The sequence below is a fragment of the Mesoplodon densirostris genome, chromosome 16 (assembly GCF_025265405.1).
Source record: "Mesoplodon densirostris isolate mMesDen1 chromosome 16, mMesDen1 primary haplotype, whole genome shotgun sequence".
NCBI classification, from domain to species: Eukaryota; Metazoa; Chordata; class Mammalia; order Artiodactyla; family Ziphiidae; genus Mesoplodon; species Mesoplodon densirostris.
The window spans coordinates 5,147,748-5,175,210 of NC_082676.1; the positions used below are offsets into that span (position 1 = coordinate 5,147,748).

Genomic DNA, 27,463 nt, shown 5'->3' on the forward strand with positions numbered 1-27,463 from the left:
CACACACCCCCGGGCTTCATCGGACTCTGAACCTGCCACTAGTCTGACTCTGTCGTGAGGGGGTCTCCAGCTTCAGTGTGCATCAGACCCACCTGGAGTGCTTGTCGAAACACAGGTGGCAGGGTCCCACCTCCAGTTTCTGATTCAACAGGTGGGGCTGAGAACACGTATTTCTAACCTGTTCCCAGCTGCCGCTGCTGGTCCAGGCACCCACCTGGAGAACACGTGCTGCACGACACCGCCTCACGCCGCGCCGCAGCTGCTACTGGAATGCTATTTCACGCTCTCATCTTACTGGGGCTCTTACTCTACCAGCGGGCATTACTGACACAGAGTTCTCCCCACATGTTCGCCGTTTCTACCCAATTAAGCTGAGACCAGGACTCCATGCTTTGCTACCTCACATTCTGGGAGCTAATGTGCAGCTTTCCACTGGCTGAAGAGTACGCCCTGTCTTCCCTTCCAACATTCAAAGCCCCCCGGAATCATGCTCCCCCCAGAAACCTCCCTGGGCAGCACAGAGAGAGGAAACCCTCTTTAACCCTCAACCAGCTCTCTTCTCTTCTGCCCCACTTCCCAGAGCCACTCACTCTTCATCTCGTGGTTTAAGACAGTGGTTTCCAATCCTCTCATCACCACTGCGCTCTCTCTCTGTCTTTGCTTTCATGCCTGTGTCAAAAGACTGTTCTCTACCCACCTGCATTTACAATGTCATAATGAAGTCCCTGCTCCACTTTTTTGAAACGAATCAGAGACAAACCAGAACTCTGTCATCAGCTTATGATAACCAGTGTTCCACAACGAGGTGACAGAATTCTAGCCTAAAGCAAAGCGGACATCTTAGTTAGACTGGATGCCCTTATCATGAGTACATGTATTGTTTCCTTTAGGATGCTCCAAATGTTGAAAACATGACTACTTTCCTAGACCTCTGTCTATTCAGGGACCCATGGATGGAGCTAAGAGTCTAGAGGGTAAATAATTAATTTTATCTATTTATAAATTGGTTGACATTGAATTGTCTTTGTGCTCTCTACAGGAGTTTCCAGTTCAGTACAGCCCATCTTAGATAACAAACCCCTCAGAGTCTTATTGATTTATCTGTGCGGAGTTTACAGTGCAAATGTACCCCAGTATCACTGGAAAATGAGGTGTGCCATATACAAGTACTGGCCAAAGAACATGGCTGACGCACTCTTCTTTATAAATATCTTTTAAAATGCACATCTTTTCTCAAAGCTCCAACACACTTTCCCATCTCCATTAACACTTCATACTGGAACACCATCAGCCTTTCCTGAGTACTCGCGTGTTCTGATTATCAACATCCATTACATGCTATCTTAATATGGCCCACAAGCAAGGTCTCTCGGGACTGACCCACCGCACAGGGAGAACGGTCTGCCCGGAGGCTCAGGCAATTCCAGATCCCCGTGTTCTCTCCCCCGTACTTGTTCTTTGCGGTGTTCCTGTCCTGTCCAGGCCGTCACTGTGGCCACCGCTCACAGCCCGTGCCCTTCACTGTGGCCTGTGATGGGCTGGACATCAGAACAGGGTTAACAGAGAGTCTAAGGTAAGGGTACAACAGGAGAGTCAAGACTAGGGAGCCTAAGTGTATAAATGTGCAAGGTGCCGTAACCAGTGAAAAGAACATGACTCTTGGCTGCTCCGAAGTCACGCCTGGCTTTTGCTCCTCAGCCACACTGTAGGAGCTGAAGTTACCTTCAGCTAAGTGAGGTGTACTGAATGGACTTGGATAAGTCCTCTTGATCATGATCTTTGAAAAATGTAAATAATAAGGAAATTGTGTTACACTCATAAAAAGTGAAACATAGGATTCTCCTTAAGAAACTTCAATATTACAGTAAACTTTTTTTTTATACACTTATTTATTTAGTTTTGGCTGGGTTAGGTCTTCGTTGCTGCACGCGGGCCCCCTCAAATTGCGGCGAGCGGGGGGTACCCCCCATTGCGGTGCGTGGGCCTCCCACTGCAGTGGCCTCCCCTGCCACGGACCACGGGCTCCAGGCGTGCGGGCCTCAGTAGTTACAGCACACGGGCTTCAGTAGCTGTGGTGCACGGGCCCAGCCGCTCCGCGGCATGTGGGATCCCCCCAGACCAGGGCTCGAACCCGGGTCCCCTGCACTGGCAGGCAGGCTCCCAACCACTGCACCACCAGGGAAGTCCCTACTGTAAACTTAAAAAAAACCTTTAAAAGCACGATTAAGCTTAATTACTATTGGTAACTACCCCCCCTTTTTTAAAAACCACAATCTCATCTGGTGAAAAAGATTAAAGACATCTTTTAAGTATGAATATGAGATGTTCTTATCTGAGAATCATAAAGCTGGTTCATGAAAACCACTTATAAAAAGGTTCTGTTTTTCAGAGACTTCCAAAGCAAACGATCAAATGAAGAAGAATGTGGCTGTTAAGATGCCCAAACCTCCGAATTTAGCTCCCACTATCAGCACTTGACGCATGAATCCCTGACTTCTTTCTCTAAGGGCAGTGCACTTATACTCGGATGCTAATCACCTAAAAGCTGCAACCCAAGGTTGGCTGGTCCAGGGCAAGCAAGCAGCTCCTTTAAACTGAGTCAGCAAAATCTTAAAAGGATTAATTATCAGTTGCAGTACTACCCAATTACATTACTTGACCAATGTTTCCATCCAAGAAGAGTTGCTGATATTCATTCTGTCCTCGGGATTTTACTGGAAGAACTTTATGCTTTAAATGTGATTGAAATAAGTGCTGAAAAGGGCTATATGTCAGGAATAAACGCTGCTCAATTCTTTGAATTTTAATTTAAAACATAGATTCAGACACTAGAAGATTTGTGTTTGTTTGTCTTTAATCCATTTTCAATTCCCAGGGTACACTTAGTAAAGTGTATCTGTACCTAAATATTGGTATCTTTAATGACTCTTTCCAATGCCCCCCCCCCAAACAGATATTTTGCATTTCTAATTTCCTTGGTACAAAGGCAACCAATATGCATAAATGAACTGCAAATGGAAGCGTGCTTGCTACTTTAGTGAAATTAGAATTCAGTGAAGGTTATAAAAATATTAAACTTAATATCATATTACAGGAAGCCTAAGTATTTTTGATGGGCCCATAATTTTACCACTTCATCTGCTGTATCCGCTGGCAAACATGGTTTGGAATATTAATGGAAAACCCCCTCATTATTAAACTGCAGTATTAAAAAAAAAATCCACAACCACTAACAGCTTACCACAGACATTTTCAGAAATTATCTACCTTAAAAATATTTTCCCACCAGACAGTTCAGAAAACAGATTTAATTTTGTAAAGCTAGAACAAATGGAGAGACACCCCGCTGCTTCAAACAATTCATTAATTCAAAAAGTTCTATTTTCCTCGCATTTAAAATCTCTAGAGGAAAAAATCCAATCTCCTCTTCTCCAATCTCCATTTAAGTGTGCCTATTTTGCCGAGGTCCAGATTTGAATAATTCAAAACCGTCTCTAGCAGATGGTGCGTATCAAGGGGCAAGGGGCCAAAACCATGGCATTCTGGGCCAATTAATGCAAACACAAAGCACCCACCACCCCTCCCACCTACTGCCTGCCTCATCCAACAGGCACAGATCCCAGAAGGGGCTGTCAGAAAGAGATGCAAGGAGCACCTATCTAAAGGACAAAGAAAAGGAGTCAATCAGAGACCCGAGTGACCGGATCCCAAAACACCCCTTTGCAAAGTCCACATGTTTTCACCTACCGACACAAGAACTTTAGGTTATACCTGTTTCCAACTGTAACTTTACCACCTGAGTTTATACAAGAGCTGTTGTTGTTGCTTTTTAAGGACCCAATGAGTGATGTGCCATCTTCTGAAGAAAATACATGACAGGTCAGCGTCTGGACTTTTGATGCATAACGTAAGGTCCTGTGAATATCAGATTAAGCTGACAGCTGAGAAGAGTTTCACGGGGTGTGCCTGAAAGACATCTGACAGCTAGAAAGTCTCAACCCCCCATCAAAACCCTGATCCGTGTGCCTTCAAACCTCAGTCAGTCTTGCCAGCTCCACGGGTAGATACCATCCTCCTCCTCCTCTTCCCCATCCTCCTTGCCCCCCTCTCTCAAAGAATGATTTATCACCTTTCCTATCAGCTAGCACATCCCAAGGGTTTTCAGAGATGGGAAAAAAACAATGTAGTAGTCATGTCCTTTTCAGGTATGCTGTGGCATTCTGTGTGGTAGGCGGGGCGATGCTGGTAGTATTTTCAGTTGATTGGATGACCTCCTTTTTATAGACTGTATTTGAAAATGTACTAGTGACTTTTCACTATAAAACAAATGCATATTACAGAAAGAAGAAAAACAAAAATTTCTTCTTAAATTAGAATTAGAAAAATTTCATAAATTAGTAAAATGTATAGAATTGATTTATTTCTAAAAAGGCAATTCAAATATGTACGATCCACCTTCAACAGAAACTAGCCAGTTTCTGTCAAAGCTAGTGGAAGAAAAATGCAATCCCACTCTTGTACCACGCTTCCCGTTAAAATTCTTCAGCATTGGTAAATACTCTGTGAGGCGGATACCATTCTCTCCACCTCACAAATGAGAAAACTGGAACCTAGGGTGGTTAGAGTATTGGCACAGATCAGCCGACAGGCTAAACAGCAGGGCTGGGCTTCCCGTTCAGGTTTCCGAAGCCCAGCTCTAACGCCCTCTGAGCAGAGCGGGTGCAGCCGAGCTCGGCCGGGCGCGCGCGGGAAGGGAAGGCCGGCCTCCAAGCCCTCTGCGCTGCCCGGCCGCCGGGCGCCTCCTTCTCCTGAGGACGGTCTCTCTCACCCGCGGGAACCCGGGAACCCCACGTCCTCACCCAGATGCCATCACGTGGCTGCATTTTAACAGGACCCTTGGAAAAGTGCGGTACTTTTACCCCAAGACATGAATGTCTAATAAATGATACAGCGGCCCCTCGGCACGGAAAACTACAGCAAGTGGAGGCTGGTCTCCTCTGCCGACTGATAAGGCTGTCCCGAAAATGCGACAAAATCTGGCTTTACCCAGGTGCACCCCAAGCACGGAGACCGATACACACCAAATAAAAACAAAGGAGGCCTTTCTCATGTGTAAACATAATCTTGTCTCATTAGGAGGAAGGCCCACAGACACATGGACGTTTTGTTATTCAGTGGCTTATTTCCCCAAGTACATGACGTTTTGAGAGCCAAGGTATTTTGTTTTACATTCATTTGGAAGTGGGGCCGTCCCCTAACACTGCTGAGGCAGTTCAGGGTCACCAAAGAGCCACTCGATCAGGACAGACACCTGGCTTCCAATACTAGCTGGGCCACTGGTCACCCATGTGCCTGTAGGAATTCACGCCCACTCTCTGAACCTTACCTTCTTATCTGCAAAAGGAAGGCCACAACCACAAAATCTTGGTCTTCCTTAAGGAGGCAGACATAAATCAAAACAAATGCCCAGGGTTAGTTATTACCTTAAAAAAACATTCCTCTGATGGGGGAGGGAGGGGTCAATCTTTCTGAAAGAGATACACATATACTCACACACGTTTATATTTCATATTGGAAAGCACACCTACGCTGCACTGCTGCCTGTTGAGGCCGTTCAGAAAACGACGTTGCTGCCCCACGTTTACCGTGAACACATCTAAGTCTCATCTACTGACGACCTTACTCAAATCTGACCTGGGCAAGGAAATCAAGAGGTAAAAAAGAAGTCAATTTAAAAAAGGGAATTAAAGATATCAGCTGCCCTTGATTTCAACGGAAAAACTGAAACCCTATGGATCCAAGGAACGCCGAAATGCCAACATCCTGGGCCCCTTCCTTGACCAGCATGCTGCAGTTCAGAGAGTCTGGGCATCAGAGCCAAACAGGATGGTCCACATCTTGGCTCTGTCACTGGCCAGCTTTGTGAGCCTGTGGCCACCGGCCTCCTTCTTAGTACAATGGGGGTAACAGTGCATTCTGCACAGGGCAGATAACAGAAATTACATAATGACATGTGTGCAGGCCCAGCACAGAGGAGACCCTCAGTAAATGCTGGCTGCCACCCTCCTGATTTCTCCTGGATAATAACCCGACGTGAGAGTCCAAATCAGGTCTTGCAGCCTCAGAGACAAACACACAACGGGACAGCTGGTGTGGGCGCACCATAATGAGAGAGACCAATGGATGTAGGGAACGAGAGTTCGCAGAAATGATCAGATAATGAAACACCTTATATCTTTCCAAAGAGGTGAGTCATTTTCTTTTAGGTGTCAAATGAAGAGCCACATGTATCACAATCAAAATCTGTCATGAAAAAAGCCAGTCAGGTACCCACTTCAAATGAGTAGTAGCTTCTAATGATGCAGAACCTTCTGTAACACTCTCCTGATACTTAAAGGATTAACACACACTACCCCATAGCTCCTCCACAAATAACAAAAAGCACTGTTGGATCCAGAAGTTCTAATGAGCTAAAAGTTTATTCCATTTCTAAAATACATTTAAACTCAAACCCATCACTTACATCTCCTTAATTCTGAAATCCAATTCTCAATTTGGGCACTCTACCAGCATCTTTTCAAAATTTGGACTTTGGAAAATAGATGCCCTCTCAGACAGGAGGGGAAAAAACCCATCAGACATGCACAAAACTTGCACCCTTGAATATATTCCAATTTCCTCAGCCTTCATCTCCCTTACCCTTTCACAGTCAGTAAAGTGCAGTTACCAATCACTGGAAATGACATGAGCTTAATGTCAGAAATCATTTAGCTTAAATAAGAAAATAACTCCATTTAGCTTTCTCCCACAAAGTAAAATTAAGTTTGTTTAGCCCTTTTTTATTTACTGCCAAAGGGCAGATTTAATTTCAAGGGAGTGAAATCCAAACTCATTCTGAAGCAAAGTCTGAAGTTACCACTTTCATTTTGCTCTAACTATTGAGGCACGAAGGCTGTAAGCATTAAACTAAAGAGACTTTAATTATGGGAGAAAAACAGGTGAGTGGGACCCACAGGGCTTTTTAATCAGAGGGCGGGGGCTTGTGGGGGAGAAAACGACCATATTATTTTGCTGTACTGCACATACAAGCTTTAAGAGATCCCACTACTTCTAGGGGGCCTTTTTAGCCCACCCTGTTGGCCTTCATTCTCAGAACTTACCAGATACATTAATAGAGGCCCCTGCATCAATGATCCCACTGTTGGGCCTCACGCAGTACCTACGTGGTGCCGTGGTCTTCACTTTAAAACACACATTTCGGTCTGTCGGGTTGCCAAGCTTTAGGTTGGTGGTGACAACGTCGGTGAAGGGACCTGTGGAATGAGACAGAGACTGATTGGGGATCTCAGGAGGATCGTTTAGAAGAAAGACTGATTTATGGTCTGGAGTCAGGAGGGATGTGCAAATATGATTAATCCAAAACCATCTCATTATGATGGACAGGAGAGACCAGCTGAGGCTGACGCACTAACAGCAACAGCTAACATTCACCAGGTTCTCACCACGCCACCAGGCACCTGGCCTAGTGAGTGTTCTAGCATACAGTATCTCCGTGACACCTCACAACTTCATGATTACTGCCAGAGGAGAAAACTGAGGCTCGGGAGGAAACACTACTTGTCTAAAGTTTTCACGCTAGTTAGTGGTAGTTAGGATCTGTAACCAGGCAGCCTGAATCCAAGGCCAGTTCTTAACCTATGCTGAACACTGATTTCCACAATAACAAGATGAAATCTAACAGGGAGAATGTAAAGGACTAGACCTGGGTCCAAAATGATTATCAAAGGCAGAGTATGCCAATCGTAGTAGAGAGGCAAGAAAGACGTTGAGGTGTTAACGGTCTATACACACAAACTGCCCCCACAGCAATACAGTGTCGCTGCAGAAAAGTTAACATCATCTTAGGCTACGGCAAGTTCAGAGTCCTGCTGGGCAGCCCGCCCCTGAAACATCACGTTCAGTTTTAACTACCCAGGGTACCAGGAAGATTGAAACAAAGTGCCCTGAGGGTATTTTTTTATCATTATTATTTATTCATTTTCTACTTTATTAGATTTTTTAATTAAAAAAGTAAAACATGCTTCTTAAAACAAGCCAAATAATAAAGGATGTATAAAGAGGAAGTTAATAAGCTTTCCCTTGTCCCCTGAGATAACTAATATTCACAATATGGGACATCTTTCCACATCACGCATGCTTACACAAGCAGTACACACATACGTGAGTGAGGAGGGGGATTAACAAAAATGGGATCAAACCATTTATGTGACTCTGAAACTTCTCCAACACCTGACCACTAGGGTTTATCAAGAAGTCGGGGTGGGGGGCGGTGGGGGAACTACAAGGTCTCTTAGGACCTCTTCAACCCCTTTTCAAATTCCCATCTTTTCACTATGTGAGTCGATGACGTCTTTGTGTTTCCTCCAGGCAAGCTCTTGACGCCATCTTTACACGCACAGGAAGTAAGAGATGGGGTGGGGAGGTGGGTGTGCTCCTGGGTTCACAAACTAAGAAACACACGCAGGTGGTGCATCTGCTCCCTAAGAAGATCCACAACCAAGACGTTTAAATCTGCGCCTTGAAAAGTTGTCAATGAGACTCTAAGCTCCTGAGGACAAGAATGATACCTTACCAGTTTCTGTATCTCCAGCACTGTGCCTGGCATGTGGTAAAGGGGTGTGCGTGGAGAGAGGGGGCAGGGAGAGACAGAGACAGAGACAGAGACCGACTGAGAGTCACTCAGCAAGGAGGACAGTACCTCGTGGAGTACCACTAGCGAAATTAAACTCTCAGGCTGCTTGCTCGCCTCTGGAGGTGCTCTGGGCATGAAAAATCAATCTGATATGGGCTTAACAAATATAAATTAAGAAATCAATAACAGTGAAAAGAAAGAAAGGAAAAGGGACTCAATTCCAATAAAATAAACTACAGCCAGTTCTGCTAGAAACCTTATTCTGAAAACGTGAATCTGTTTCAGTGTGATTGATGTGAATATTATGGGGACAATCTGAGCATAAAATGAATTTCACATTTGCTTATGTGTGATTTTGTCTGCAAGAAATGCTAAGTGATCACAGAAAACTGCACCCAGCTGCACCGAGTGGCATAGAAATACACAAAATACACAACTACACACACCTCAATCACCCACCAGCACCTCAGTGCACCGTGTGGGACAGGGGCCACACCCCCATCCTCACCTTGTGTCACCTTCCCTGTGATTTCAGGTAACCCTCCTTCCTCCACTTCACTACCTCACAAACTGCAACTCTTCCAGCGCCCACGTCCACAGGCAAACTTCAGGTCTTTTTCAAGGTAAAGTGCCATATTTATTATAGTATGTATATATTTCCGAGCCATTTAACGTGTGCAAAACTGTGCTTCTGCTTGTATTAGGTTCCTATCTTTGTGTGTGTGTGTGACCAGCAAAGCTTTTGAGTGTTATGCACCTAACTTCGTTTCCTCCTCTTAAGTCCTATGGTTTTTACTGTGCTATTTTGTATAGGATGGCGATTTTTAGGAACGCATATGCCGCATTATAGCAGGACTGATTATACTACTAGATTATCTATTGTTTTGTCGTTACTAAACTAAAAGCTATTCCCATTCTTTGAGCAATGACACCTTCAAGAATGAAATGCCTAGGGAATTCCCCCGTGGTCCAGTGGCTAGGACTCCACGCTTTCACTGCCAAGGGCAAGGGTTCAATCCCAGGTCGGGGAACTAAGACCCCACAAGCCACGCAGCAGAGCCCCCCGCTACAAAAAAAAGAATGAAATGCCTAGACAGAATTTCTCCATTTGCTTACCTTTCCAATAAGCCCCGCCTCTGGCCCCATGGCAGTCAAGCTGGACGCCACAAGAGCGAGGCACTTTGTAGGTCCAACTGTGGTCAGGCACGGGGAAAGGCAAGGCCTCCGCTATCTCATCCCGCCTACTGACTCCGGGGAAAGGCAAGGCCTCCGCTATCTCATCCCGCCTACTGACTCCATCACACATAACCCTCTCTTGACATGCTAAGTCATCTCCTTACTGAGAACTAAAAGCTTACACAGGAGGGTGGGTACCCTGTGGCCCAAGAGGATTTTCAGCCACAGTGAGGGACAGCCAGATGCTGACCACGCTCCACCCTTGTATCAGATTTTTGGCCTCTCGGGAGAAAGAAGACACTTGGTGCTGAGGCAGTCTTTTCGGGATTCTGGAGGCAGCCGCTCTCCGTGACTCGACCCTTTTCCACTCTCCAGCACACGCAGTCTGGCTCAGAATGAAGATGGGGAGAGTCTGACCGCCCATTAAGTCTCTTTGCTGGACGTGGATATCACTCTAGCAATGATAAAAGAAAAAAAGAACAACTACACACAACTCCAGTTTTCTGGAGTCAAAGAAAGCAATGAAACAAACACACAAACACAAGCTCAGACAGACCTACACGGGCACAATCACGATGTCCATATATTCCTTGGCCCTCAGGTAAAAGGTGCCAATCACAAGGACTCACATGCCAATCATATAAGCAGAGCTCCAGCTCAAATGACCCCACAATGCTGGGGGGAAAGGAGAAGAAAACAGACAAAAACTGTGAGACACCTGAAAAGGGGTGCGCTTTCAAATATAAGGCCTACGGGGGAAAACAGTACCCTCACTGACAATCTGAAGGTGCTTCATAAACTAACAGGCCTTAAAGCTTTCCAGATATAAGCTTAAAGTTATTTGTTTCAACAAAATTCTGCCTCAAGAACATGGAAACATCTTCAGATCAGAATGCCAAGAATCCATAAGGGCCCACAAAGACATCTTTTCAAAAAAATAGAGGATTTTCTAAGGTGGTTTGAAGTATACTAAGCAGAAAATAGGGACGCTGGCAAGATTTCACTGTGATGAAATTAAGAGTACTTACTTGTTTCCAGCTCAGTTTCTCCTGTCTCTTCCTCCTCACCCTGCCTCATCAGAGGGGGGAGTTTAAGTGTGTTTATCCTGTACAATGACCTTTTCTTCTAGGTATTCCACAAAAATAAAGCAAATTTAACTGTAAACACTAATCTGCTTTTGGAAATTCCACCAGTTAACCCATTACATAGCAATCTAAATAATATTTCAGCCTATAAGATTCACCTAAAAAGTAGTCTATATTATTGAAAGACAAACGATATTTGTGTAATAAGCAGAATAAAATAAATATCCCAGATTTCTCCCTCAACACTCAATCCTGAGCCATTAAGTGTTAGAGATTTCTTGGGCTTATGTAGGTTTTATTTTTAAAAATCTGGAAGAAACTATACTAAAAATATATGCAAGTGAACAACATCATTGATAAAACAGCAAAGTCTCATGTGTAAAAATCATGACATTTTGTAAAAACAGGCCAACCCTTCTCTCCTCTCCCTGGGCAATTTACTCTAAGAATTTTATTGAAAACAAATTCTATTCGATTTGAGTAATTATAGGAAATAAACCATGTTACTGTTCTCCTTTTCCCCTGTATTAATGAATCAGAATACACAAAAACCTCAATAAAAATGATGCAATAAGGGCTTATGAGAATTATTCATATTTTTACTAGTCATTTTCATTTCATAAAACTGTCATTTCCATTAAAGCATTATGTAAAAAATGGGATTTTACTATACCAACATGTGTATTTATCACCAATGAACTTAAACATTGCTTATATAGTACAGAGTCAATTTACAAATGAAATCTTCAAAAATTAGACTTTTTTCTTTTAAAAGATGAAAAAAATGATTTGGTATCTCTAGTACTGCAGCACCTCCTTTTAAGCATTTTTCTTTCTAATCTTCTAGTCCTTATTTCAGATAGTTATACAGATATTTAAGAATTAACATCTAACGTGAAAAAGGAGGTCCAAAAAAATGAAGCAACATGAATTTGGGAGAAATTAGGAATATTCCTTAAAGTTTTAATTTTTCTTCTTTTTAACAATTTGAATAATGTTCTTCATGCCCTATATTATGCATATTCATCTGCGAAAATTCTTGTGAGTTTGATAGATGCTCATGAATAGCATTAACTAACGTGAATATGAATTCCACGACATGCTCTAAAACATACTAAGATAAAACTAAGCACAGTATAAACTATTTCCTCCACCCAGGTTTGGCTTATTGGTCATTTTAAAGTGTGTATTTTAAAACAGTAAGAAGATCTAGAATTGGCCTTAGAAAGTAAATAATACGATGTCAGCAGAAATATGCATAGCATTAAAAGTAAAAGCAGGAACAGTTAACTTTTCAGTCTTACTTACAAAAATGGAGTCTCAGAATTATAAAGCGCTGGTTTTAAAGGTCAAGGAAAGAAGGTCATAATCCAGCAAACGAGATTCTCAACAGTTAAGACATCAGGTTTCAGGTATTGACAATTTCATCAAAAATGGCTAGATAAACTTATCAATCAAGAAACACAAGGGCATTCTGTGGAAAAAGTATTCCATTAACTTTTTAAACATTTTAGCAATCTATGCACGGTGTAAGAGTACTTCCTTCCTGCAATCGTTCATTCCAAGATCCATGGAAGAGAAGACTACAACAAAACTCTTCCTTTCAGAAAATGCAAATAACCATTTTCACAAAAGAATAACTTAAGTGTTCAGGTCCCAATGACTGTAAAAGGTGACAGTGAAACTCCAAGTGAACTCAAAACTCAATCTTGACCTTACTTATCTGTGTAACCTTAAGCATATTATATCACCCCATATGTAAAGAGCAGGACAGAATTTAAGGGGTAATATTTTTCCTTAGCAATTCAACTAGAAAACAAAGATAGATACACACACACACACACACACACACACACACAACTATAAAACTCCTAGATGATAACATAAGAAAATCTAGATAACCTTGGGTTTGGCGATGACTTTTCAGATACAATACGGAAGGCACAAACCATGAAAAATAATTGATAAGCTAGACTTCATTAAAATTAAAAATGTTTGTTCTGCAATGGATACTGTTAAGGAGAATGAGAAGACAAGCAAGCCACAGACTGGGAGAAAATATGTGCAAAATATTTAAAGTATTTAATAAAGGACTGTCACCCCAAATATATAAAGAACTCTTAAAACTCAACAATAAGAAAATGAACAACTGAACTTAAAGAAAATGGGCAAAAGATCTGAACAGACACCTCAGTAAAGAAGATATACAGGTGGAAAAAATATACAAGTGAAAAGATGTTCAACATATGTCATTAGGAAATTGCAAATTAAAACAATAAATGAGATACCAATACACACTTATTAGAATGGCCAAAATTTAAAACACTGACAGCATAATAGGCTGGCAAGGATGTGGAACAACGGTTCTCATTCCTCGCTGCTGCGAATTCAGAATGGTATGGAACTTTGGCAGACAGTGTGGCTGTTTCTTAAAAAACCCATACTCTCTTGCCACACAATCCATCAATCACACTCCCTGGTATTTACCCAAAGGAGCTGGAAACTCACGTCCACACAAAAATGTGCCCACAGATGTTTACAGCAACTTTATTCATACTGCCAAAACTTGAAAGCAACCAAGATGTCCTTTAGTAGGTAAATAAACTGTGGTATATATAGACAATGGAATATCATTCCACACTAAGATGAGCTATCACACCATGAAAATTCAGACACAGACGAACCTTAAATGCATATTACTAAGTTAAAGAAGCCAATCTGAAAAGTCTATAACCTGTATAATTCCAACTACATAACATTAAGGAAAAGGCAAAACTATGAAGGTAGTGGTTGCCAGGGGTTAAGACGGAAGGGAGGGATACAGAGACTGCGTACAGAGGGTTATTAGGGCAGTGAAACGATTCTGTATGATATTATACTGGTGGATGGATACATGTTATTATACATTTATCAAAACTCACAGGATGTACTATACCAAGACTGAACCCTGACGCAGACTACGGACTTTGGATGACAATGACGTGTCAGTGCAGCTTTATCAACTGTAACGCACGTCCTGCTCTAGTGCTGGACGTTGACAGTGGAGGAGACCGTGCATTTGTGCGGCCGGGGCAACTCTCTGTACTTTCTGCTCAATTTTGCTGTGAACCTAAAACCGCTCTAAAAAAAATAAAGCTTTTTCTTTTCCCCCCAAAAAAGAAGGAAAAAAAAAGTATTTGGTCTTTATATTAATCCACTGTTGGTGGCACCCCCCCAGTTTCAGATAGTAAATATTACTGATTTTAATATATTGTGTATGTATAATTGAATAAATAAATAAATGAAAAAAGATGCTTTGTTTTGCTTTTCTTCCATTTTCTGGAGTTCATTAAATTCTGGTGTTGCAAATACATATCCTTCCTTTGTAATATGTGTCCTGATGTAGACACAATACTTTGAAACTCAAACTATGTGTTACCAAGTAAGTTATATGCCAATTTGATATATAATCTATCAGCTCTCAGCTTTCCAGATATAAATTTAAAGTTATTAGCTCCATAACAGTTTTTTTCCACTCTGCATAAAAAGAGCTATATTATTTTATACTCTTTTATAAACACAATTTAGGTACAATATCTCTTGTTTCTTCAACACTTCCAAAAAACAAGTTACCATATTTCATTTCAACTCTGAAAAGATTACCTTTTGGAAAGGTAATAATCTGTCTCCAGAAGCCTAGGACTGATGATGGATTTTGTTAAGACAATGAAATTATGCTTTAGGTTTCAATACAACAGACTCTGATGCATAGAGTCTATTGTAAAAGTATATTAAGATGAGGGAAATGGACACTGTAAAGTAAAAATCTGTTGGATATCTTACAGACGTCTTTAAAATTTATCCTTTGACAGTGTATTTTCATTAAAGGTATCCTACTGCTTCCTACTTTCCCTAACCATCTGCAATGCACCAATCCTCACATTATTTTTCTTGTTTATGTAAGGCTTCCACTTTCAGAATGTAAACTCCAAAAACACAGAGACTTTTCTGTCCCTCTTGTATTCACCACTGATCATCAGTTTCCAGAACACTTCCAGACATAGCGCAGATGCACAATAAATATGCTGAACAAATGAGTAAAACGGCCATGCCACACTTCTATCTATTTTAAACAATGCTTCCAGTCTTCCTGCACCCTCCCTCCTGGATGCACCACCAGGCTCGGGGTGAACTTGCACTGAGCTGGCTGCTGACTGCTCCCTCCGCAGCATTATCCCCCGTTTCATCTTTTACCTAAGACTTACCACTGACTGATAGTTCATGTGTTCCCTTCCTGCCTGTTTCCCACCTAGAGTGAACCTCCACATGATTCAGCACTGGAAGGTCTGAGTCTAGAACAGCACAACACACTGTTGCACTAAAGGGCTCAGTAAGTGTGTGCAGCACAAATGAACACCAGACTTCCTCAGAAGCGATTCAACTCTGATTCTGACACGTTTCCTATAAACGAATGCCTAGTCCATAACTTTGATCTGAAATCATGATACATTTTTTTTCATACACAGGTTGAAGGTACTAAAAATGTTCACTTGTGTCAATAATGCCTTTGTCATTATTATTCTATGATAATTTTGTTTAAAGTTGCCCCCTCTAAAAGAATGAAAAACAGATTTCATAGTAACAGCTATTCAAAGACAGTAAGCTCTTAAATAACCATGAATTCAAGAGTAAGGACACTGGGAGATAATTTTTTAAAATCTATTTTCTTGATTTAATTCTTAGCTCACACGTTAATTCAAAGCTTTAGAAACAAAAATAAAGCTTTGCAACCAATGTGCCTTTAATGGCAGACAGTGGATTCCAATATTTCAGCAGAAAGCCTAATGATGTATCTCTTATTTTGAAAGAACCACACATAAAGAACCCTACACATACATATAACTTTCCAAAGAAATCTTAGAATGCAAAGTGTTCTAAATTAATAAAGTAACCTACCTGATATCCTCGGAGAAGGCCAGCTACTGAGAAACATCACACCCATTATTATAGCAAGAGAAATCAAAACCCAAGAATACTGACTAATGATGCCATCAAAGGCACACTAGACGCCAGCTTGATTGAGACAGACTATACCAACCTTTTAAGGCTGCTTATTCAACTCACTAGTTTCCTAGCTCCTTTGGAGCAGAAAGAAATAAAACTCAGTCTCCCATCAACTCCATGGGTGGGAAAAACTAGACCACAAGGCACCCTACTGTAGTGTAAGAATCCAATGGATAAAGCACTATGGAAGGGTAAGATCAAACTCAGGAAAGCTACCTGCAAAAGACATAAAGCTGGACAGCAAGGAACACCTTAGGAAACTGAAGGATATTTGGAGCTTATGTTAACAGATAAGCAATTACTATTAGAATATATAAAGAACTCTTATTAAGAACAAATGTGTTGGGACTTCCCTGGTGGCACAGTGGTTAAGAATCTGCCTGCCAATGCAGGGAACACGAGTATGATTCCTGGTCTGGGAAGATCCCACATACTGTGGAGCAACTAAGCCCATGTGCCACAACTAATGAGCCTGTGCGCCGCAATTACTGAATCCCGCGGGCCTAGAGCCTATGCCCCGCAACAAAGAGTAGCTCCCGCTCGTCGCAACTAGAGAAAGCCTGCACACAGCAACGAAGACCCAACACAGACCAAAAATATATATATATATATATACATATATATATATATAAAACAAACGTGCTAAATTCTTATGAAGGAATACTATACAGCAATTAAAAAGAATGAACTACATCTGTATTTCAACAATAGATAGGTCTCAAAAAACATGTTACGTGATACATACACCACAATACCACATTAGGTGATACAGAAAAAAAATGGAAATAGTTCACACTAAATTCCTCTGGGAAGTGAAGAAGAGATCTGGAGATGTGGAGGAGAGACATGTCTTCAAATTCTTGGTGAAGGTTTATTGATTAAAGAAAAACTTTACAACAAGTCTAACAAATTATTAACATTTAGTTATTCTGTATTTGGGTGTTTATTAAATTATATGTATTTTTGTGTATTTACATTTTTTTTTCCACAGGAAAAAAGCAATAGTTTAAGATCCAGACAATGTTCTGAGAGAATTTTCTTCTTGTCCAGAATGCTTTGTATACATAAAAATACTAGAATTCTGAATTGTGGAGTTGTTGAAAACCATATACATACATCAATAGCCATTCTTGTGTAGTTTTTTTTTTTTTTTTTGCTGTACGCGGGCCTCTCACTGCTGTGGCCTCTCCCGTTGCGGAGCACAGGCTCCGGACACACAGGCCCCGCGGCCATGGCTCGCGGGCCCAGCCGCTCCGCGGCATGTGGGATCCTCCGGGATCGGGGCACGAACCCGTGTCCCCTGCATCGGCAGGCGGACTCTCAACCACTGCGCCACCAGGGAGGCCCTCTTGTGTAGTTTTTATAAAAATCAAGATTATTATTTAAAACACGTTTAGAGTAGAAGTGGTCTCATTAATTCAACACAAAGACCCAAACCCCAAAATCTGACAAAATCTATTGTAAAAACTTTGAAGACTAGAAGCCTTTACCCATCTAGAGATAAATTCTTTTTTTTTTCCCCCTGAAATTTATTTATTTTATTTATTTATTTTTGGCTGTGTTGGGTCTTCGTTGCTGCACGTGGGCTTTCTCTAGTTGCGGCGAGCGGGGCTGCTCTTCATTGCAGTGTGCGGGTTTCTCATTGCAGTGGCTTCTCTTGTTGTGCAGCATGGGCTCTTGGAGCATGGACTTCAGTAGTTGCGGCACACGGGCTCAGTACTTGTGACTCACGGGCTCTAGAGCACAGGCTCAGTAGTTATGGCGCACGGGCTTAGTTGCTCCGTGGCATGTGGGATTTTCCTGGACCAGGGCTCGAACCCGTGTCCCCTGCATTGGCAGGCGGATTCTCAACCACTGCGCCACCAGGGAAGCCCTAGAGATAAATTCTATGACTACTTTCGTTAATGCAACATTTCTTTTCTAAATAGAAAAATGGCTAAAACTATTATATAAGAGCTGAAGTTTCGTACATTCTACCTACACCCAGCACTAAAACAGATTATTTTAAGGTAATGGCACACGTGTGTGAATTTTATATCAGTTCTAAAAGTATCTCAGACTCAGTTTTTTTTCAATGCATAATCTTTGACCCATTGACTAACAAACATCTAGTAATTTTTCTTTATTTAGGAGACCAAATTTGTGATTAGGGTGATCATGAAATTAAACAAAAAGATAAGCAATATTCTACTCCAATTAAAATTCTACCTGTAAAGGAGAGTGGCAAAACATGACATTTTTTTTCACACAAAGCAGGAAGAATCAAGACAGATGTTATGCCCAAATGAGTTATATGCATGACTAGAGAGCAAGGGGTCCCAATTGCTCAGGGTCATGGTTGTGGCTGGAACTTGACTGAGTTATAAATTAACAGTTCAAGTCAAGTGCCTAGAGTCAGTATCAGCAGAAGTAAAAACTTCCCCAAAATGTTCAACCTTCAGTGGAGATGACAACATATGAAAAACCTCCACACCAAAATCAACACATCCCAATTCACAGCAGACACAGAGGAGTGAAGCAAAAACACACTTAGCATTCTGCACCTCTATGGTCCAAGTCGAACTTTCAATTTGTGAACAATGAGAAATAGCAGAATGTGGTTTATCAGTTAGTATGTACTTTGCTCTGGTTTCCTTTTCAACAGAGAACCTAAGTGGCTATACAAGTGAAAAGAGATTATCAACCAGGTCAGCAGCTTCTTAAATTCAACAAGAGGCCACGGAAAAAGGCTGTGAGACTTCGGTGAAAAATATCTTCTATTTTCCCCTTTCTTGACTTTGGAAATCATACTCATTCTTCAAAGTTTTGCTCAAATGTCCTCTCTTTTGGAAAGGCTTATGTCATCTCTCAGTTGGAAAGAATTATTCCTCCCTATACTGTGTTCTAACGATAAGCTGAGAATTGCCAAATTTATATCCACAGCCTGACCCTCTCCCCTGATGTCCACTTACGGCTGTACTAAGCCTCTCAAGTTTATCATGGCCAAAGAGCAGAGTCCCATTCCCCTCCCCCAAACCCACTGCTTCCCATCTCAAGAAAAGAAACCACCCTTCACCAAAATGCTTTAGCCAAAAGCAGTTACCTTAGTTTCCTCTCTTCCTCTCCTGCTCCACATTTAACCTTTCAGCCAGCTCTACCTTCAAAAGAGATTTGGAATCTAAGCACTTCTCATCCCATTCTCTCCACGGCCACCGCCCTGGTCCAAGCCACAGTCTCTTGGCCTGGGTTATGGATAACTGTATGGATTATGGATGGATGGATGGATTATGGACAACTGTGTGGATTATGGATGGGTGGATGGATGATGGATGGGTCAATGGGTGATGGATAACTGTATGGATTGTGTATGGATGGATGGGTTACGGATAACTGTATGGATGACGGATGGGTGGACGGGATACGGATAACTGTATGGATGACGGATGGGTGGATGGGTTACGGATAACTGTAAGGATGATGGATGGGTGGACGGGATACGGAAAACTGTAGCAGCCTCATGGCTTCCACACATACCACCATCCACACATCTCCCACAGCCTACTTTCCCCACACCGGCCATGGTCTTTTAAAAAGACTCCTGGTCAGAATCCTCCGTGCCTTCCCACATCACAACAAAATCCAAAGTCCTTCCCGTGGCCCGTCTACCAAGAGCTCCTCCTTCCTCCCTGAGCCCACCTCCTACTGCACCGCTCCATCATTCATTCCACTGCAGGCAAAGTGACTGTGCTGCTCCCTGAACACACCAAGCCCATCACCATCCAAGGGCCATGTACTTGCCGTGCCCTCTCTCTCTAATGCTCTTCCCCCAGCTTGCATGCTCATTTTACACAGGCCTCAGTTCAAACATCACCTTCTCGGAAACTCAGCCTTCCCCAGTTACCCTCTTTAAAACAGAACCCACTCCCAACCAAACCCCTTTATCCTGCGTCCACCCCCACCCCCCATTCAGCACCTACCATTGTCTGACACCATATTATACGTATTTCCCATCCTTTTATATACTGCCCATCTTCCCCACTAGAAGGTTTTGTCAGTTTTTTCACCTCGGTGTCTCAAGTACCTGGGACAACATTTAGCACACTGCAGGCATTCAATAAGTAACCGACGACTGACTGCACAGTCCAGGCTCAAGCTAGACAGATGACACTGCTGCTCCCGCCCAGAACCCTGAAAAGACAGAGTAAATACACTGGGAGAACCATGCCAGGACCCACCCAGGACTCACGAACAAGAATCTCTAGGGCTGAGGCTCTGGAATGATGTACCTTGGAAAAAAAATTACCAAACAATAGTAACATTAGTTAACACGTAACAGGTCTATTCTAAGCACTTCACAGGTGCTAATTCACTAATCCTCTCCTAACATACCACAAAGTGAAGAATCTGAGGCACAGAAGTTAAATACTTTATCCCAGGTCATCTAACTTTTAGGTGGTAGATCCAGGATTCACATCCAAGCATGTTCGCCCCAGAGTTCACACTCTTAACTGCTGGGTTGTACACTCCCTCTCACTGCACTGAATACCACGTGAAAGATAATATATAAAGTTTTGTGTAAACACAGGAGGGTGGGGAGTTGAACACTGAGGGCAAGTCCCGGAGTTTGAAAAGATGAAGGAACTACATTCTCAGTTGGAGGAAAAGCCCTGGGGTAAGCACAGTGCGGTGTGATCGAAGTGCAAGAGGCCTTTGTAAGGGAGGCCATATGGCTGCAAGAAGGGGTTTGAGGGGAGGGAATGAACTGAGAACCGGGAGGGGTGGCGGGAAATCACATCTGCTTATGCTTTTTAAAAGCTTATAGTTTAAGTAAAAATAAGCTGTAAAACCGTAAACCTACACAAGTCTGGCAACGAGCTCTGTGGAAGGAAATGAAAGGAAGAATATTAAAAATGACTCTAGGAAGGCAGGTATGAGGAAGGGAAATGGGTTTCCTTCTCCTCATGGGTTCTGAGAAGTATTCACCACCTCTGCCAGCACTCAGGAGAAACCAGATATAAGAGGAGATGTACTCACACATCTGTGTGTGTGTGAGTGTTTGCATATTTTAGTTGTTTAAAATAGAGAATAAAAGCCGATTGTTTTAAAAATAAAGAAGTGTGACCCAGTTTTGAAAGGCTGTGATGCTGGCCTAAGAATTCTGAACACTAACCTGTAGGATTGAGGGAGCCAACGAACGTTTTAAAATAAAGAAATGACATGATCAATTTCAATTTTTAGAAAATAACTCTGAAAAGTCTATCCAGGATAGCTTGAAGGGTGAGGGAAGTAGGGAGTAAATGAGAAACTGGGAGTTGGGACGTGGGGCAATACTACTGAAGAGAGAGGGCCTACACTCAGGATATGGCAGTGGGCAGAAACAGAAGCAAAGGGGTGCAGGAGACGCTGCTAATGAAAATGGACCGACTAGATGTGAGCAGTGTGGGATAAGGGGCGGGGAAAGACGAGGTTAGGATTTCTGGCTTACCCCTCTGGGTGCAAGGGCCATTCCCAAGATACGGCAGACACGTTCAACGGGGAACGAGAGCATAAACCATGAATGCAGCGTGGAATATGGCACGTCCTGAGGTGTTTTCATGACCACCAGATAGGCAGGAATGACTGGTAGGCAGATAGCCTAGAGATCAAAAGATCTGCTTGGAGATGGAGATATGAAAGTTTTCTGTGTAGAAGTGAGAGCTGAAGGGACTATTAATCAGACAACACAGAGAATGCTTAAATGGAGAAGACTGAGGACAGAAGTTTGGGGAATGTCAACATCCAGTAAAAGAGATGATAAACGGCTGGGCAGTTCACCAGAAAAGTCAAAGACAAAAGTCACAAAGAGAAACCTGGTGAACTGAGAAGGGCTTCAGTGGAGGGGTAAGGAATGAGAACCGAAAAGAAAGTGAAGACGTAACCCAGTCATTGAGATTCACTGCTTCCAAAACTTTACCTGTGATGTAAGACCGAGCATTTGCTAAAGTGGGGGAAGATCTGGAGGAATGTGATTTCCTTTTAGGAAGGGGAAACTTAACCATGTTTGCAGGCACTGGGAAAGCATCAAGTAGAACAGAAAGTTGAGACACCAGAAACACAGAGGCTGACTAGTGGAGCAAGATACCACAAGTGATGGAAAAGGAAGGGGGTGAAGCACACCAGGTGAAGAGGCGGTGGGGGCGGTGCTGAGGCTCTGCACCAGGAGGGGAGGCGGTGAAACCTAAGTGTGCAGAGGAGAGAAAAGTGACCAGTGCTTGGTAGAATATCTTTATTTTCTGAGTGGAAGGCACTATGTCCACATCGATCAGCTGCACACAGCAGGCCTTGCTGAGGGGCTTCACATTCCTTTGCACAGAAAGTTTTCTTTTCTTTTTCCCTTCTCACCTTTCTCAGCCTGGACATGAACTCCCTGAGAAGGGGCCCCGTGCCATGCATTATGCTAAGCACTGGGACCAGGGATAAAAGACATGGTCCAAAAAAGACCAAGGCCTTGCTGATTAACAGGGGAGGAAGGCAAGTAACCAAACACAACTCACCACGATACACGCAGGGGCACAGGGGACAGGCACAGTGTGAGTGGAGTGCCAGGAAAAGGACCTCAAAGTGCAGGAGGGGGCCTCCCTGGTGGCGCAAGTGGTTGAGAGTCCGCCTGCCGATGCAGGGGATACGGGTTCGTGCCCCGGTCTGGGAGGATCCCATATGCCGCGGAGCGGCTGGGCCCGTGAGCCATGGCCGCTGAGCCTGCGCGTCCGGAGCCTGCGCGTCCGGAGCCTGTGCTCCGCAATGGGGGAGGCCACAACAGTGAGAGGCCCGCATACCGCAAAAAAAAAAAAAAGTGCAGGAGGGAGCGGTGGGACAGGAGGAGGAGTGAACTCATCTTGAGTGATGGAAACAACATATGCAAAAGCTCTACAACCAGGGAGAACCAAAGGCCAGAGCACAAGCATGAGGAAAGGTGATGCTGGAGAGATCAAGGGCACAAATGATTTTCCAGGTCTTGTTAAAGAATTTAGAAGTTATTCTTTTGGCAATGGGTAGACATTTAAAGATTTTAAGAAAGCAAGAGAACTAATAAGAACCTGCTGTGTAAAAAATAAACAAAATAAAATCCAAAACTTCAAAAAAAAAAAAAAAAAGCAAGAGATAAGCTGAGATTTGCACATTTGAAAGTGCCATCAGTATGGAGAGAAGAAAGAGGACTCAGGCAGGAACCCCAGGTAAGAAACTATTAATTACAGTCATCCGGGAGAAAGGTGAGGCAGCCATATAGAGGGGACAAGGAAGACGGGAGAGAGCCGAGTCACGGGCTTTCTGAGTTCGGTCGCTCCACTGTGTGGATGTGGGTACCATTCAAGGAGGTATGTGCAGGAAGAGGAGGTTTGGAGAGAAAAGGAAAAGGCAGTGGGGAAGCGTACATCTCGGGGCATGCTGCATTTGAAGTATCTGCAGCCCCACATAAGGGCTCGGGTCAGGCCTAGGATCATTGGTCAACACCGTTAGAAGCCAAGGGTACTGGCAGAAGAGCTCCCCAACAGGGAAAAAGGAAGACGGGTGGGGACGCTGAGAGACAAAGAGAAAAGGAGCAAGAAGGGGTGGGGGTGGGGGGAGGGAAACCTGTACCCCTGAGCCTCACCCACAGGACTCTGTAAGGAGCGGGTAGAAACAGCCAGATGGGTGGGAGAAAGCCAAAAGAGGGGGATTAAGAAGGTGAAGGGAAGAGTGTCAAGTAGCACAAGGGCAACAGGTGTCAAATGCTACAGAGGGTACACAGGAGATAAAGAATAAAAATCCAACAACAGATGCAGTAATGAAGCAAGAAAGTCCCCAGGCAATGACTTTAGGAGTGAATGGGTGGTGAGAAAATGGTCATGAAGACTGTTTGCAGAGGCTTGCTAGGAGAAGCTACTTCCAGAAGGGAGTAGCTAGGGAGAGCGAACGAGACTGAGAAAGCAGTTATTCTTTTTTAAAGGTAGACAGGACAACACTCAGACATTTACTGAAGAGGACTAATTGCCAAAGCACTGTGCTCAAAGTTAGGCATGTAGAGAAGAGAAAAGAAAAGAAAAGAAAAAGAAACAATCTTACTAGGAAGGGCAAAGGCGTTCATTTAAAAATTTTTTGAAACAATAAAATAAAGAGACCCAAATAAACTGATCAAGTTTTCTCTGGACATCTCCAGATGACCTCTCATGTTTCTTCCCCCTCCGCCATTCTCTGAGCAAGATTAGAGGCCAACTAGGCACCCACAGTAAACTGTGATCCTCCTGTCCCCAAACTACATGAGAAGTTTTGAATGAGGAGTGTATCTGCAGATTCTCCAAGGAGTGATTCATGGCTTTTCTTCATCCAATTAGTAAAGCAGTGCCTGACTTCGAAAAGGTCAAAAAGCACGGATTTAGATTTTCAAAGCAGTCCATCAGGACACACTTATATGCCAACAAATCAATTCGACCAACAGAAAGAGAATTCAAATAAGCCTCCACAAGGACAAACCTTTGGTTTTTCAGCAAATCCCTCTTTTTATTCTTGTGTATGCTTCTATTTCAAATGGTCAAACCAAACACTGAAAAGATGACTTCTTTGGGGTTACTAGCAGAAGCAAACAATTAAGAAAAGAATATATTCTATCAGTTACCGCTGGGGAAAACTAGAGAAACAAAACCTATAGGAGCTTGCATTCTATAGCATGGAAGACAAAGCAATCAGTAAATAAAGCACAAGGAGAGGAGAACATAAACTAAACATGCAGTGGTACACAATCTGTACAGTTTGAGGTGATGCAGAAAACACTGGAACTGGATAAGAATATCCAAGAATACTCAAGAAAGGTTACTAGGATAGAGTGAGCTTTGCAACAGGAACAAGAGGGCTCATTAATCAAAGATCTGAGAGCCCACTAGTGCAGAGCAATGGTAGGTTCTAAGAGGAATACAAACTCCACTTTCTGCCCTCACGGGCTTTCCATCTTTCTTCTTCAGCGAAAATAAATTTTAATCACACGTTTTCAAGACTAGAGCTGGAAGGAACACAAAGTGGCATGGAGTTCAAGCTTCCTCATCCAACAGAAGAGGAAATCAAAGCTGGGTGGGGAGGTGAGCTGAGTGTCTCTCTAAGTGACAGCAGGAGTAGGAACAGAAGCGTCCCTTTGTAATACAAAGCACACAAGCTGTAGAGGCTGGAAAGGCCGAGGTGCAAATTATGCATTCCACCAAGTGCTGGGCCCAGTTTCTCTCATTTTTAAGATGGAGATGATGATAATACTTGGCTGTTCACCTAGATTTGAACTGCATGTGATGTGGCTTGGAACACTTAATTCCTTGGGTTCTCTAAAGGCTGGAGGGTCCTCTGAGAATGGACAGGAAGAGAAGACTGACCTAGGTACCATTCCTTTCCTTCCCTTTTTTCTACTATACTGTAAATGTTGCTGAGTGATGTAACTAAAAGGCAAAAGAGTACCCAGTCAACCTGCACTGTTTGTGATGACAGACACTGAGGTATAATAAAGGCCTTGGAGTTGGGGGGGGGGGGGGGCGGTGGTAGAAGGAAAGGTGTGGTGATAACATTAGCACATAATTTTCAACATTAATACATGAATGACACAATCAGAAGTGATCGAGTGAGAACAAAAGTTCTCAGGGGAAAACAGAATTAGTATTAAGATTTTTTTAATCAGTCGCTTTAGCGTTCCAGAACAACTCTGCGCTTCGTGGAAGCGGTGACAAAGAAGCCATTACTAGATTACAATGACAATTAAGCACGTTTCCTTCCTGTTTATATCTTGTTTCTCTTTCACTGCTCCTTCTCAAGTCCCACTGTCCTATTTCCAGTCCTGCTTTCATCTTCCTAACAACATAATAAATAAGAAAATCCCAGGCCTTCCTAGTGAGCCACACTCCCACTAACTTTTTAAAGGGAGCAATATAGCCAATGTAATGATAAACAACATGGGCTTTGCAGTCAGACAGATCTTGGTTCAAATCCCAGTTCTACCTCTAATTCAGGTTATGAACCTGAGCATCATAACCATCTACTTCCTAGACCTGTTTTAAGAATAAATGAGCACTTATAGAAAAATGCCTAGCACAAGTCACAGATCTCAAATCCCACCTTTCCTGTGAGGTTCAAACCCCAAAGCAGAATTAACAGTTTTTTCTAAGCTCCCAGTGAGGGACAGCCCGTAAGTGTCCCATTTCCACACTCTCCTCCATCCTCCCAACACCTGGAGGCTGGAAACTCTAAGGGCCGGGACTCCTCTCCAGTCCCCACTCCGGTGCCTGGCCCACAGGAAGCTTTCAGGACCCTGAGTCACAGTTATGCTATACTCCGTCAGACAAGAGGGGGGTCATCTGTTTATGAAGTAAACCTCAAAGGATGAGCTGTGGAAAAGGAAGAAACCCCAAATACTCTCAATCAGACAATCATCTACTACGCACACAATCATCATACCCATGCATGTCTCTAAACCCTCTCCAATCTGATTCATGTGCATAGATGTCATCATTTGGGGGAATGATGACTTCCCAAAGTATACCTCCTACAGAATAAAACAGCACATTCTGATATTCACCTTGAGTTTTTCTCTTTCAACATTTGAGAAATCTCTAGTTATATGTTAATTCACACTTATTTGTTTCTCTGCCTTTGTAGCCCCACTTGTAAGGTTTAAGATAGCACCTATGAAGGTCACTTATTTCAGACCTTCCTATCTTAATAAGCACCCTTTTGAACTCTAAATTCCCACTTTACAAATGTGCAAACCCGTGAAATCTCTACCTGTAAGTTTCACCCTACCTTCCAAAGACTCCAGAGCAGACTTGCAAATTACTCGAAAGTTAAATGTGTTCTAAATATACAGAATCATTAAACACCAATGATACCTGTTATAAAAACTGAATATTCACAAGGTAAATCAAAGAATGCTCTGGAGTCACCAGCAGGAACTTTTAAAAAGTATGCTGAGAAATCCCTCCTAAAAATTCCACAAATAATAATTCTTAATTAATTAATGTTCTTAAGAAATTACCCTGACAGCTCCTAACACTTCCTTAATGGTTAAAAATTCTCTGCCTCCCTCCCTCCAAAATGAAACCCTTTATGAGTTCATTCTAGAGTCGATGTGAAAGAAATGGGCTTTGACGCCAGACAAACCTGCATTGAATCCCTGCACCACTGTTTACCACAGTGGCCTCATCCAGAAGCAGGCTCCCTAACCACTGAGTAACTCACGTCACAGGACTGTGTTGTAGATTAAATAATAAGATGAAGAACATAAAGCATCTACCACAGTCCCTAGACTTTGTGGTCTACCTTCTGGAAATTAAGCATTTATCTCCTAGAAATGTTCATTCTTCCCTCACCCTTTCTTTCCTCTCATATTGCAAAAAGAGTGTCAGCTCCACTATGGCCACTGCTTTTAACTCCAGACCCACCCTACTGCGGGGTCTACTAAGTGGTGGACCTCCACCACTTAGCCCCTTACAAATACGCCCTC

General features: G+C 42.8%; 1 protein-coding gene across 2 annotated transcripts in view; it reads right to left on the reverse strand.

Annotated features, from left to right (window-relative positions):
* The window catches only part of VAPB (VAMP associated protein B and C), a 49,340-nt gene that overhangs the window by 15,646 nt on the left and 6,231 nt on the right, over positions 1 to 27,463 (reverse strand). Inside the window, exon 2 of one of the 2 annotated variants that reach the window (XM_060119923.1) lies at positions 7,224 to 7,313. In XM_060119923.1, coding sequence (XP_059975906.1) covers positions 7,224 to 7,313 — 90 coding nt within the window. Of the gene's footprint in view, positions 1 to 7,160; positions 7,314 to 27,463 lie in introns of both variants that reach the window. The other variant, XM_060119922.1, reaches the window with a different exon arrangement.